Genomic DNA, 15,185 nt, shown 5'->3' with positions numbered 1-15,185 from the left:
CCCCCGCCCCAGTGCAGAACCGGCGAGCGTTAACGGCCCCACGCTTGAAGGAACTCCTCACAGAGTTCGATCCTCTCTTTCGGAAAGACATCGAATATTGCGATGACATCCTTGGTCCTACGCAGCCCCTCCCTGATGTCGATATATCAAGTGAAAATGTTCTCAAAGGTAATTGCCATTAATAAGAAAAGTCATGTGTTTGCTTATGAGGGAAAGATGCATCTGGAGGGCCCGTGTGTGTAGCACTTCAAAGAAAGCAAACCCACCCAGAGATGTCCTGGTTGTTGTTGTTTTTTGTTTGTTTGTTTTGTTTGTTTTTATTTTTCTTAGTTCCAGAAATAGCCATGCCGGCTACCTGATACTGAAATACTTTGTTAATTTTACTTTCACTTTCAAGATTTGTTTTCGGTGAGTGTTTTTTTCCTGCAGGTATGTAAGTGCAGTCATGCGTGAAATGTCCGCCTATGTCAAAAGAGGGGTTCAGATCTGCTGGACCTGGAGTTATAGATGGTTTTCAGCCACCACGTGCGTGCTGGGAAGTGAGCCCAGGTCCTCTGCTAGAGCAGCCAGTGCTATTAATTCCTGAACCATCATTTCTGCCCCCACTGGCTGGTTGTCTTCTTAGGCATAAGGGAAGATACATTAAGATAGGAAGAGAAGTAGAAAGTGACAATCTTTAATACAAATAGGGAGAGTTTTCGTAATGATGAAACTAATTAATAATCATAATAATAATAAGGGCTGTGAGTAATTATAGTTGACGTGATAGGACTCGACAAGTTTGAGATGAAAATTATTATACTACAAACCAGAACACTACTCACCAGAGATGTGATATTAGGCACATTCCCAAATGTACCAAACCGAAATACCATTGTTTTCTATATGCCAAAGAATTTAGGGTAGGAAGAATCAGAGTGTTCAGGGACTAACGCTTTTCGTGGCTTTCTAATTAATCCCAAATTGGAAGCCCTAAACACAAGTATGCATGTGCACCACTAAATAGACTAATCAGCGTGTTACGTGTGTGTATTGATAAATATATGGTTGTAGACCTAACAGTAATGAAGAACAGGGCTGTTCTTTGTTTGTTTGTTTTTTCATTCTGAACCAATAACGAAGAGAAAAAAACCACACACGGGGCCAGAAAGGCGGTTCAGCAGTTGAGCCCACGCGTGATGTTCTTCCAGAGGACTTGAGTTCACTTTCCAGCACCCCATCAGGCACCTCACAGCCACCTGTTGCGCTACATCCGGGAAAACTCATGCCTTTGAATGCCATAGGCTCCTGCACTCGTGCACGTACACACGGATGCAGAGACTCAAAGGATAATTCAAAATAAGTCGTGTTGGTGCACTCCTTTAATCTCAGAATTTGGGAGGCTTAGCCATTCAGATCTTCGTGAGTTCGAGGCCAGCCTGATCTACGTAGTGAGTTCCAGGACAGCTGGGGCTGCAGGTAGACCTTGTCTCAAAAAGACAAAACAAAAAAAGAATATTAACCCATGTCCAAGGAGTCAAGATTTCTCACTGAGGTGAACAGTTGATGACTAGGGGCTGCAGTGCACTGCAGTGCAGTGGAAGGACACTTGCCTAGCATGCACAGGGCCCTGGGTTGCAGCTTTACTCCTCTGCAAAAAAGTTAATCCGTACGTTGCATATTGTCACTGTGTCAACTTGCCACAAGTTCAGTCTCCTCTTTTTTTTTTGGAGACAGGATCTCACTATGTAGCCCTAAATGGTCTAGAAGTCTCCATGTAGACCAGACCTGGACTCAAACTCATAGAGATCTCTCTGCCTCTGGGATTATAGGCCTGTGCCACTACACCATACTTAAAACAAAAAGATTTAATTTTTAATTATGTGTATCTGTATGTGGGTATGAGCATGTGAGTACAGTGCCCATGGAGGCCAAAAGCACTCCCTGGAGTTCAGGAGCTTGTGAGCCATCTGATGCTGGTCCTCTGGGAGAGTAGTATGTGCTCTTAACTGCTGAGCCATTTCTCTAGCCCTCCAGATTTCTTTTAAAAGTAGAGCCCGTTTCCATCTCTGTCTTTTTTTGAAGGAAAAAGCCACCTTCACACCACACCATTGAGCATGTACACCTGCACTCACACATCACACATGATGATTAATACATTTCTCAACTCGCATATAAAAGGGTGTGTTTTCTTAAGTATTCTATGTCTAGATGTGACTTACTCCTATTATGTAAATTGTTTATCAGCCATCTTCATTTTTTGTACATGTCATGTATCCTGGGAAATTAACTTAGCCCTGTACCATGTGGCCTTTTATAATTAGCTTAAACACACTTAATGGGGAGGAAGTCATGAGGGACAAGACGTATGGAAATGTATCTAGGGTTGACATCCACCCCTATGCAAACTCATTGTTCATTGCACTTACATGGGTTCAAGTTCACCTTTTTTCTGTCAAATCACCAAACTGAAAATTCCTACAGTGGCTCTTTAAATTTTTTTGTATATATATTTGAACATTTTCCTGTCAGCAATACTTCTTAAATATTTTATTCACCTCTTTGTATTATGATGTTTCATAGGTTTTAGAATGTAGCTGTTTTTTCACATAGTAGCATATGTGACCAGCAAATTTTGTAATGGACTCCAACGTACACTGCTAAGTTACAAGATACTGTGAGTTGCAAAGAATGACAACCTAGAAATATTTCCTATTATAAAAGTACATGAAGCTTCCCATCTACCAAGCAGGCATTAAATTAGCTTGTAAGATTCACATTTCTTTATTGTATCTGATTAATTTGATGGGTATATTCTGTAATTTATCTGAGCAGCACTGTGGAATTGTATCATGTCTTTGGTGATAACATCTACTGGGCAATGTCTCTTCAGAGCTTTGAATGAATTGCTCAAGCCCTGTTGATGTTACTCCTGCTGAGACTAGAGGATGGTGGTGGGAGCAGGCAATTGCTTACACATCCTCCAGATGTAAAATTTCATGGTTAAGGAGTGTGCAATTGAGACGGCATCTCCAGAGTCCATCCCTGCAACTCAGCAGCCTCACCCGGCTCCTTCTGCAGCGGCCACTTTGTTCATGCATTTCAAAGGCCACCTTCACTTTTTTGATATCCTAGGAGCCCAGTAGATTGTAGAATTTTAAAAGTGATGGTGACAAGCATGACATAGTACAGAAAGGGAGATGTTCCTTTAGTTCCTGGAGCCCCACAATGTTACAGTCTCTGAATCTGACTGTTTGATGTAACATCTAGGTCATAAGGACAAGAGAGGACATATCCTGTCCTGTCCTCAACGAGCCAGAAAACGTAGGGCATAAAATGAAGCTGGCTCTTTTTTGGAGTTCTGAAAACTCTGGTCATTTTCTCAAGCAGAAATGAAGTAGAATCTTTAAATTGTCAGTGTCCCATAGTGCTAACATAAAACTGAGCATACAAATATTATGTGAACAATGTGAACTAAAATCAAGATAATGAAGCTAACACACAAATGATAAAAATAGAAAAAAATTTTAATGGAAACTAACACCTCAAATTTTTACTAGGTTGAAGAAAAGGAGCAAGACTCTCCCTTTACCTCTTTCTGGCATAGAATTCCTGTTCACAGTTCTGGCCTCACCGTAACCTGCTGTTGGCCTTCATACTGACCCCAGGGAGAATACACCAAATACTGCTGCTGAGCCTGCTCCTGTACATGCTCCTGCTCCTGCTCCTGCTCCTCCTGCTCTTGCTCCTGCTCCTGGAGATGCCTCTGATCCTGTTCACCTTACTGAACCCACTCCGGTTCTTGGTACTAGAGGTTTAGTGATCCTCTTCATGATATTAATGTTGCTGTGCTTCCTGCTGCAGTGTTTGTAGTAAGGCTATGGGAAAACATAAGACCATGGCAACAGTTTAAAATAATTTATTTTTTCCAATAAAGTGAATTTTCTTTTTGGCTAATGTTTATGACTAACAAATTTATGCTTCATCTAGGGATATTGAGGCATTGCCCAAAAGACATTCATCATGTAGAAATAACAAAGTACAATTTTCCAAACAAAATGGACGAAGTTGGCTTAGTTGGCTCACACTGTTTTCTCATGCTAGGCTGAGGTAATAAATGTCACTCCCAAGACAGCCTAGTGTCCCTGCAGAAGGAGAGGGTTGATGTTTCAGCGTCTTAGTTAAATAATTGTAGGTTAAATCTGTCAGGAAAAATATTCCCCAAGCCTCCTCGGTTTCTCTCTCTCTCTCTCTCTCTCTCTCCCTCTCCCTCTCCCTCCCTCTCCCTTTCCCTCTCCCTCCCTCCAGCCATCCCTCCCCCCTCCTCCTTTTCCTCCTCCTCTTTTCCCTCTAATTCTTCTATCTACTTCTCCCTATCAGCCTGTGTGTCTCTCTCCTGGAGGGCCCCCTTTTCAGTTCTGAAGAAGATGGGTCCACATTTCCCAAGGATCTGTGCCTAGGAGACTGCATACAACTCATGCAACTCATGCATTTGAAATTTTCAGTAAGATTTTTGGTCTTTTTCTTTTTTTTGAGCTAGGGTCTCCCTGTAGTCCTAGCTGGCTTAGAACTCACTATGTAGACCAGGCTGGCCTTGAACTCACAGAGATCCGCCTACCTCTGCCTCCCTCATGCTGGGTTTAAAGGCATGTGCCACCATGCCTGGCTTAATTAATGAGATTTTTTTTAACTTTAAAAAGTTTATTTATTTTAGCTGGATGTGGTGGTATACGCCTTTAATCCCAGCACTTGGGAAGCAGAGGCAGGCAGATCTTTGTGAGTTTGAGGCCAGCCTGGTCTACATAGCAAGTTCCAGGCCAGCTGGGAAGAGATGATCAATAAAAACACTACACACTGCATCCTAGAATGAACAGTCTTTATAGCTCAATAAAATTTAGTATTAAGTTAAATACATAATATTATTCCATACACACATATCCCTCTAGTCTTTCATCTTCCTGGTATTAATACCAATCCCTTTCTTCTCCAGTGAACTAATGACCTTTAGCCGGAGAGTAATAGAAGTGACTACACTGATGGAAATTTGCTGTGCATCATACACCATTCTAATTACTTCAGATTGCTAGTTAAGTCTTCAAGCAACTCCATATAAATGGGCATTATTAATTGATTGGTGAGCAACATGAAGTTCAGAGATCTTGTTCAAGGTCACACAGCTTGAAGCCAGGGAGCTGGGATTAGAAATCAGCAGTCTCACTCTAGAACTGTATGCTTTTCTAATTTTGTTTTCAAATTTATTTTTTAGTTAGCAAAGTGACAGGTTTACTTCTTTTATTTTCATAATAGTTTGATTGACTGGCTCCCCATTTCCTCTCCCCATCGCCCCGGCCCCTACCCCCACTGTGCTCCTCTGCCCTTACTCTTCTCCCTTCCACTTTCTTATCACATGGAGAACTGGCACTCTTGGCCACTTCCTTCCTTCTTGCTGAGGAGTAAGCTCCATCCTGCCTCTCCTTTGCTGATCTTCCTAGGCTTCTTTAGAGTAGGGTTCATGCAGTTTGCATGAAGATTGTCTGTTTTGGAGCCGGGCATGGTGACACATGCCTCTTTAGTGCTAGCACTTGGGAGGGAGAGGCAGGCAGATCTCTTTGAGTTCAAGGTTGGCCTGGTCTACATAGTGAGTTCCAGGACAGCTGGGGCTACAGGGAGACCTTGTTAAAAAAAAAAAAAAAAAAAAAAAAAAAAAAAAAAAAATTGGAATCCTCATTTCCTGGCAGACTGACTGAGAAACTGTTATAAAGATGTCTCAAGGTTCCTCATGTGCAGCCGCTTGGGTCTCCTGCTGGCACAGAACACTCATCCAGCCATCCCTACATGTTGCTGTGGAACTGGGCAACAGAAATTCCTCTTTCCTCCCTCCCCTCCCCTCCCTTCCCCTCTACTTCCTGCCCCTCTCTTTCCCTTCCTTTTCTTTACAGTATTGGAGGTGGAATTCAGGGCCTTGCATACGCTAGGTAAGATCGCTATCCCTGGGCCACACCCCAGCTATCAGCAGAGATTTCCTTGAGCCCTTTCTCTTCTGACCTTTCCTGAATTATGCTGGCCTAAGGACTGCCTGTACATAGGTCTAAGCTGGACAGGTACTCACTTGATACAGCTCCTTCTAGACCACACCCTGGGTCTTTGCCCTCTGGCTTGGTTGGATACCCTCCAGCACAGTTATCATTAACATCTTCTGGAAGCCCACAGACAATAGGTACCAGAGCCTCTGCCCGTCACCAACCAGAGACAGTGTCTGCAGGGCAGCAGGGCAAGAGCAGGGCAGTGGGGCATCAGAGCTGACGCTGAGGAGGGAGCTCCATCTGTGGAGTGCCATATCCATGACCACTGGCTATATGATCAGTTCATGTCACCACAGGGGTTCTTGGTTTACATTGGTAGTCCTGGAGCCAGTCTTATTGTCTGGGCAGTCTGTGGCCTCCTGGCCATGCTGGGTGCCTCGCGTTATGCTGAACTGGGTGCCTTGGTTCCTGAATCTGGGGGAGAGTATGCCTACATTTTTGCGAACTTTTGGCCCTTTGCCTGCCTTCTTAGTCATCTACACATTTGTGTTGGTGGGCAGACCTGCTGCCATCCCTGCTGTCTCTCTCAGCTTTTCTGAGTATGCACTGGCTCCCTTTTGCCCTGGCTGCTCCTCACTCCCACAAGTTGTAGTTAAGAATGCAGCTGCTTTGTGTATCCTGCTGCTGATGCTGGTCAGTTTCTGGAGCTCACAGATGTCAACTATGCTGATGAATGTGTGCACAGCTGCCAAAGTGTTCTTGTTGGTCATTGTGGTAGGTGGGGCTGTGGTGCTGGGCCAGGGCCGGCATTGCACAGAAGCCCTGCTGTTTACCTTCTACAACATGACAGAGCAGGCAGGGCACATCGGTATGGCATTCTACCAGGAGCTGTGGTCCTTTGATGGTTGGAATAGCCTCAATATTGTGATAGAGGAGCTCAAGAATCAAAAGGTGAGTTGACTATGCTGCTCTGGGGGGTGAATCTCTGAACATTAGCAGCATTGGTGTGTGGTGTTCCAGCTATTCACATTTGGGTGACTGATATCCTGAGTAGTCCAACTGGAACCAGGGGCTCCCTTCCTTCACTCATGGACTTGCCAGTCCACTGTCTGCCCTGATCAGTGTGTGGGATTTTAATCATGACCTCAAGAAAGCAGAGAACTTCATGGTGTCATACCCTATAGTTTCATCTTCTTGCCTTATGAGATAGGCACTGACACTCATTTTTTACATGGGAAAACTGAAATTTGCAGAAGGGGAATTACTCTGAATTCATACTGCTAGGCAGAGACCATGCCTGATGATTCTGCTTGCTGTTTCCTGGATTGTTCCTTCCAGAGCATTGCAGTAGATACTTTGTAGTTGCTGAAGCCTGGAAACACACTTGAGGACACAGCTTACTTTGGGGTGGGGAACAAGCCTGTTCATCCTACCTGAGGCCTGGCTTGACTAATCATGGTGCTAGCAGGTCTGCAGGGTTGCTTGAGACTCAGTTTGGGTATCTGGATCTTTGGTTATTAGCATCTACAAATATTGACTCTTGGCTATAAATGTATTTTCTAGGATGTTATTTGTTTTATTTTTTGTTTTCTTTTACCCTGCAGGAGTTTAAAATTCTTCCAGCATGGGAACTGCAAGACTTTTCCTCTGTCCCCACTGGGCTGGCTTAGGGTCAGTTCAGCTTTCAGAGTCTTGGCAAAGGCTCCCTGGAGGGCAGTTTGGGAGAAGAACAGCAGCTTGGAGACTGAAGTCCAAGAGGAGACAGAAGGCGGCGGTGGGGGGGGGGGGATCAGATCAGTATTTTTATTTATTTTTTATTTTTCTTCTTTGAGACAGTCTCAATGTAGCCCAGGTTATAGCTGAGAATGGCCTTGAACCTCTGATCCTCCTGTTCCCATCTCCCAAATAACGGGATTACAGGTATTCTCTACCAGCCCCGCTGTTTTGTTTTGGGGGTTTTTTGTGAGTTTTTTTTCAGGGAATATGTAACTTTTTGTTCCTAGTTCTTTGCCTGTAAAATGGGACCATCATAATAACTGCCCCACCTTCCTCTGGAGTTTCAATGGTATACTCTTGGCAACTCTCAAGGGAATGGATATTGTGCCTGTAGGTGGCCTGGAAGATATGCTGGAGATGCCTTTGATTCACAGCAATAAAGTACCTTTCTCAGTTTAGACCTGGGACTCACAGTTAGGCCAATAAAACAGCAGGGACCCTAAAGTTGAATGAGATAAGCTCTCATGCTTGCAGTAGAGATCAGCAAAGCTTTTCTAGAAAAATCCAAGAGCTAAGATTTTAAGCTCTGTGGTCCATTAGTACCTGTCACAATTACTCAGTTCTGTTATGGCAGCATAATGCTGCCACAAGAAAACAAAGGAACATGGTTAGGTGCCAATAAAACTTTATTGATAAAATCAGTCCACAGGCTAGAGTTGATCCATAGTTATTGTTTGCTCATCTCTACTAGAGCCAGCAGTTTTGATGAATGTAGGTTTCAAAACAAAACATATGCAAGTCTTCTGAATGCCAGCATTTAAGAGTCTATCCTAAATTGGCTCTAAAAGATGGATTAGGGGTATCTTTATTTCATATTCCCCCTAACCCCTGCCAAAGAAACTACAAAAACTTGTCAAACCAGGGTCAACTTTATGCCCAGACTTCTTGGGATTTGAGTGAAGAATTAAGGACCCTAAGAGTGAAATCAGGAAATCTCACTGTTCTTGTAGTATCTTGACCAGAAATCCATGATATAACTCAGAGCTTTACCACTGTCACAGCTCATTACTTGTGGAAGGTTGCTTAGGGAAAGGTCAAATTCAGAAGTACACCAGGATCCTTGCCCCTGACTATGTGTGGGGATAGGTTATGCATGCCTGGTTGTTCACTGTGCTGGAGGCATCTCACAGTGAGGCCTGAGGGAGGGAGAGCCCTGGGGCACTTTGGCTACAGGTAGCCTCATGCCAGCAAGTCTCTCAGCTGAAAGGGACCTGAGAGGACTCACCTCCTGCAAGGTCTGCAAGGTTGGTTGCTGCCTTATTCACTTTATTTTCACTGGTTTACTATATTGGCCTGCTAGGGAGGGTGACCAACAAGGCAGAACAGCCCCACGATGCTTCCTAGAAAAGGAGACTGGAGCTCAGCCACAGCTCTGTAGAAGCAATATGAACATGAACTTAGAGGCCAGAAAGGACAGGGCCTGCCAATGTCCCAAGAATACACTAGGGAGAGCCCGGACAGTCATCACTGAGGCTGACATGACTGCAAGGACATGAGCTAGAGGATATGAGATAGCTCCAGAGATAACCACCTCTTTTTCAGTATTCCTTTCTTACTGTCCCATCCCCACCTTCAGGGATTTCCACAGGCAGACCTCAGCCCTGGCAGAAAGTCTAGAAATTGCTCTTTCTTTAAGACTGAAGAGAAGCTATGCTAATCAGAAGTAAAAGCTTCCATGAGGGGCAAGTCCTACCTACTGAAGAACAGACTAGTGAGAGCTTTTCACTTTCCTGCTCTTTTCTCCTGGTTTCCTCTGCAAGGAAGTCTTTTCCTTCTCACCTTCCTGAATCTCTTCCATTTTTTTTTAAAAGAGCCCAGGTGAAAGTCCTTTTTACCCTGGAAGCTCTGATGATGGCTCCATCATCCCTTCTGTACTGCTACTGTTCTGACTTTATCTAGTGCCTCACGATACCTCCCAGTCCACCTCCTGATTGTATGCCCATGCCACAGGGATCATGATCTCGTGGAGGAGGAGCACAGGCTTCCATCCCTCAGTGTCTGGTGTAGTGCTCTGTGGCTGTCACAGTGTTGAGCTTATTCTGGAGGCATGGAAAGACCTTGTTGGCTAACACATACCCTCTTCTTCTGGACCCTGCAGCAGAATCTGGTGTGGGCATTGATGATTGCCATCCCCCTGGTCACCATCTTGTATGTCCTGGTCAACATTAGCTACTTACTGCTGCTGTCACCCAGTGAGACTTTCTCATCTGATGCCATAGCTGTGAGCTGGGGGTGAGTGAGTCATGTGGTGTATCCCTTGAACACCAGATGAATATTCTGGGATGGGGAAGGATGGTATTTTAAGTGAAGCTGAGCTTGCCTTTAAATGCATTGTTTGTTCTATTTCCAAGTGGGACCTTGTGGTCCTTTTCCAGGTTCTGTGCCAGAGTTCTTTCCCTTGATCCCTCTATTGTCCTAGGAACCAAGTTCTGGGGTCCTGGGCCTGGCTGGTACCCTTGGCTGCTGCACTTTCAATGTTTGGTACTGTCAATGGGTCGTTCTTTGGTGGCAGCCGTATGTGCTATGCGGCTGCAAGAGAGGGCCACATGGGGAGAGATGAGGTATGGGACAGGCAGGGTGGTGGGTGCTGCAAGAGGGCAGTAGATGGCCCATCAGCTATGAGTTCTACTGCTTGAGCCTATCATTTAGCCCAAGTCTGGACTTCACCAATAAGATGTGGCCCTCTTTTCTTCTGAGAATGGGACATAAGAATTCTGTACTTTCAGCTTTCACTCTAATCTTTTTACATCCAGATTTCAGGGCAATCATAGGACTGGGTTGAGTGGGATCGGTGGTGTGGGTGGTAAGAATATTTGTGTCTAGCAAGAGTGCAGAGGCCATAGGGAGTAGGACCACAGCACACACAATGTCCTTCTTCCTCAGAGACTCTTTGCCCATATGTGAACTTTTACTGTAATAATAATATTGAATAACAGATAACCCCAAATCTCAGCAGCTTGCAATATTTAGTTACTGTTCTTTGTGTTAGCTAAGGCCTTGTTTATTTTGATCTTTTTTATTCTAGTCTGATTCTGTTCCTATTACAGGAACCCAGAACAAAGCAGCAGTGGCTCCTGAGGCAGGTTTTTGCCCAATGTAGGAGTCAGGGGTTCAAGAGACCAAATTAAACTTTGCCAGCACATTTAGAACCTTTGCTTGTCACTCTTGCTCACGTTTTATTAGATGAAGCAAGTGTCACAGCCCAGTCCACATCCATGTTTGAGAAACTATGTTCCTGCCTCAGCAGTAGAGAGAGGGAGACTGAATATTTGGAGGGCAATCATCCAGTCTATCACAATAACCCAAGGAAACTACAGAGGCCTACCCTCTGGAAGCCATGGTCCTGATGACTGTTAGGTTGGACACACTGGTGTCCAGAACATGTTTGACAGGGGAGAGAATGCTTAGTTTGTTTTTTCTATAGCCTCTCTGACACAACTATACTTTCTAGCCCCAACTTATATCCGTGGTTCACATGCATCACCTTACACCAGCTCCAGCCCTGATGTTTATCACAGCCATGGCTTTGGCCTTGATCATACCAGGAGAGTTCAGCACCATTGTGAACTTCGTGAGGTAAACGAGACTTTTCCCAAGCTGATATTTGTGTCCTAGATATCTATGTATTTATATACTTCTATATGTACATACGCACACACATATGAATGCACATATATATATATATATATATATAAATGCATGTGTGCTGTTCTGGAGCATACACACAGATGCACAGACACGCACATACACCACACGCTTACATGTGTATCAGTTACTTTTCTCATCACAGCAACCAAATACTTGACAAGAGACAACTTAAGAGAGGGAGGACTTATTTAGACACATACAAGGCATGACAGGAAAGGCATGGTGGTGGAGACAATTGGAAGCAGGGGTGTATAGCAGTTTGCTCACATCTCAGTGGATCAGGAAGCAGAGAGAGGACAGGAAGCTGGGTAAGATTGTAAATCTCAAGGCCCACCCACCAAGAAACTAATTTCTTGCATTGAGCCTCTACTCTAAAGGCTCCATCCTCTCCCAAAATAGCACCACTAGCTGTTCAAAGACATGAGCTTGTGTGTAGGGGGCATTTTACATTCAATTCATATCTGTCTGTCTGTACACACACATATGTGTGTGCGCGCACAACTCTGAAAGCCCAGGCTCAGGGTCCTCACATCTATACTTACATTTCATCCATTTTCTCTGTTGTATTTCTTACATTACCTGAGGCTCTCTTCTCCCTTTCTTTGTTCTCCCAAATTCAATAAGACAGATGCTTCAACAAGAGATACCCTAAGGCTTATGCTGTCTTTGTCTTTGTTTCTTATTCCTTTATTCTGCTGTTAAGATAATATTAAAGGACATTTAGGCGTTATTAATGCTGTGGAGTCCTTGGACATGGTATAATTTTCCCCTTGTAGTTTGGGCCTGCATTCTGGAATTCTGGTCTAACATAATTCCACAAGAATTGATTGTAGACCAGGACCAACCTGGTTAGGCACAATGAATGACTGTACCAAAGGAAGACAATGTTCTGACCCCCTTTTAACACTCTCCTCAAGATGGAAATTATGGGCTGTTATGACATCCATTTGTAATTTTCTAAGCTCATTTGAAGTCCGGTTGATAGGTGTATCCTTTAACTAGCAGGTGAGCATAATGTCTGGGTGCAGGGGAGTTCTTGTAATTTCTCAGGCATTACATGTTCCCTTCCCTTGTTGTCTAATTAATCTGAGACAAACAGAACATTCAGTACTTGGTGTGACTCTTAAGAACCATAAGTAGCAGATGTTTTTTCCCTTTGTCTTTTTCCCATGAGAATGAATGAAATCATCATACAGTGAGAATAAGATCTAGTCTATTGTGGCATGGGGGATGTCTTCAGATGGAGACTAGGGAATGTAACTGAGAATGTCTCAGCACAGAATGAGAAACCTTGGGTGCTCCATCCCAATCAGGACCTAATACTTGCTGGTGTTCAAGAGATGGCTTATGGCTTGGTTTGGACCTTGCCTCCTGGATTATATAGAATTTGTATATGTGTTCAGGTGTGTATAGGTACCTGTATATGTGTGGGTATATGTAGTAGTCAGGGGATCAATCTCTGGTTGTCAGTCCTTGGATGCTTTCCACTTAAAAAACAAACAAGGGGCTGGAGAGATGGCTCAGTGGTTAAGAGCACTGACTGCTCTTGCAGAGGATCTGGGTTCAATTCTCAGCACCCACATGGTGGCTATGAACAATCCTTAACTACAGTTCCAGGGGAATCCAAAGCCCTCTTCTGACCTCTGCGGCATTACACAACATGGGTGCACTCACATACAGGCAGGCAATACACTCATATACATAACATAAAATTAATAAATAAAATAAAAAACAAACAAACAGGGTCCCACTATGTAGCTTTGAATGGCCTGGAACCTGCTATGCAGAGCAGGTTGGCTAGAACTTGTGGTGATCTTCTGGCATTTGCCTCCCAAGTGCTGGGATTACAGGCGTGAGCCACTATACTGAGTCACTCCCACTCCCCTTTTGAAACAGGGTCTCAGTGGCCTGAAACTCACCAAGTAGGTTAGGTTGGCCAGTGAGCCCCAGAGAGTCACTTGTCCTTGCCTCCCATCACTAAAAAAGTGCTTGCACCTGCTACCACATCTGGCTTTTTCACATGGGTTCTGAGGATTAAACTCAGGTCCTTGTGTTTGTGTGGCAGGCACTTTTCCACCTGAGCTATATCCTCAGCCCTTAGATGAGATTTTTATCAGACTGACAGCAGCCATTCAGCTACAGACACTGGGAAGGACAGGGGGAGGAGCTCGTTGGGATTGTTAACAGCCCATGTGTCATGTCACCAACCACTAGGAAAGGAAGGTTGGTAACCTCTGCTTCTAGTGGGCTGTCCTTACCATAAGCACAAGCTTTCTTGATTCCACCAGGCTCTCTTTTTTATTAAGTTTATTTTTTAATTAGCTATTCTTTGACAGTTTCAAACTTGATCTTAGCTAAAGGCTGAGAAGTGGTTATTCTTTAACAATTTCATACATGTATGTAATGCATTCTGGTCACACTCATTGCTCACCTGTCTTACCCTCTTCTCATCCCCACCAACCTCACCCCTTCCTCCTACCAAGTTCCCATCCTACTTTCATGTCTTTTTGTTTTGTTGTTTTTGCTTTGTGACCCACTGGGTCCTGCCAAGGCTCTCCTGGTAGAGAAACTGGAACACTCCTCCTTCTCTTTGAATGTTTGCTCCTGATCTAGGCAGGGCCCATCAGAGAAGGCCTCATTTAGGCTTTTCCTTGCAGCTTCTTCTCCTGGCTCACCTATGGAACCACCATTGGCTATCTCCTGTATTTACGGATAAAGACAAAGGATCTTCCAAAAAGCTACAAGGTAGTCTTTGGAATAATCATTGGGCATTTTTCAATCTAGGCTCCTTATGAAGCAGATCTTTGGGCCACAGTCTCATTCAAGAACTAGGCAGAGAGCGTAAGGGGTTGCCACTATCATATTTGATGTAACATCATATGTTTCTTGGGGATAGTAAGGGATAACATAATCATTCATTACCTCTGCTTGCTGGGGAGTTAATCCTTTCTCCTCTGGAGGGTCATGAGGGAGAAGGGTGGGACACAAATGCGGAGGATGCATATTCACACTTGGGTTCATATAGCACAGAGAAGCAGGTCTGTGCCTCTTAAAGAGCACCCTGTACCCCAGGTGGCTCCCTGGCCAAGTCTCTCCCTGGCAAGACTGAAAGAGGAGCACTAGTGGCAGGTGGGATCAACTAGAAGGCAGGCAGGAAGGACAGAGCTCAGGGACACCCCTCCATCATTCCAGACTCAGGGGTCAAACACCCACTCTGTGCCCTCTGTAGGTTCCCACCCTCATCCCTGCTGTCGTGCTCCTGGTTTCTCTCTTCCTGGTGCTGGCACCCATCATTGACCATCCCAGGATGGAGTTCCTGTATATCCTTCTGTTCCTGCTCAGTGGTTTCCTGGTAACTTCCTGCTTTTCTACTTCCAGTGCCAGCCCAAGTGTTTGCAGACAGCCACTGTGCATCTCCAGCTGCTCATGGAAGTTGCTCCAACCACTAAGGATCAATGACTGTGAAGCTGGATAGGTTCTGCAATGCCCTCTTTGCTATAAACTGTACTGTTTCTACAGGTTGTCTTGGGCACTTAAGTGCTAGAGTATAGCTGCTTTGGAATCTGGGATTATCTTCCAGGAAAGTATCTTCTTTCTCCAAAACCTATTCCTTTAACACATGCACTATGCTGTTATATAGAGGAGTCCTCTGATTACAAATAGCCATTTAGTCACCATTTGTAACCTAGATGGACACCATGGAATAAGTTGCCTTTAAATTTCTGGAATGAAAATTCTCTAGTCATATTTGCCCACTGA

General features: G+C 44.4%; 1 protein-coding gene across 1 annotated transcript; it reads left to right on the top strand.

The window, feature by feature from the left end:
• The first annotated feature begins 3,688 nt into the window (after positions 1-3,688).
• On the top strand, positions 3,689-14,885 carry LOC103736261 (b(0,+)-type amino acid transporter 1-like). Its single transcript, XM_017798865.1, is given in 11 exon segments — positions 3,689-3,798; positions 5,919-5,954; positions 6,155-6,339; positions 6,342-6,499; positions 6,501-6,953; positions 9,877-10,010; positions 10,198-10,339; positions 11,230-11,354; positions 14,084-14,171; positions 14,656-14,779; positions 14,782-14,885. Coding segments are annotated over 11 exon segments (1,659 nt in total).
• The last annotated feature ends 300 nt before the right edge of the window (positions 14,886-15,185 follow it).

Source organism: Nannospalax galili, unplaced genomic scaffold (genome assembly GCF_000622305.1).
Source record: "Nannospalax galili isolate Female #2095 unplaced genomic scaffold, S.galili_v1.0 scaffold938, whole genome shotgun sequence".
Lineage (NCBI taxonomy): Eukaryota > Metazoa > Chordata > Mammalia > Rodentia > Spalacidae > Nannospalax > Nannospalax galili.
The sequence above is the reverse complement of the archived record's forward strand: the minus strand, read 5'-3'. Positions and strand labels throughout refer to the sequence as shown.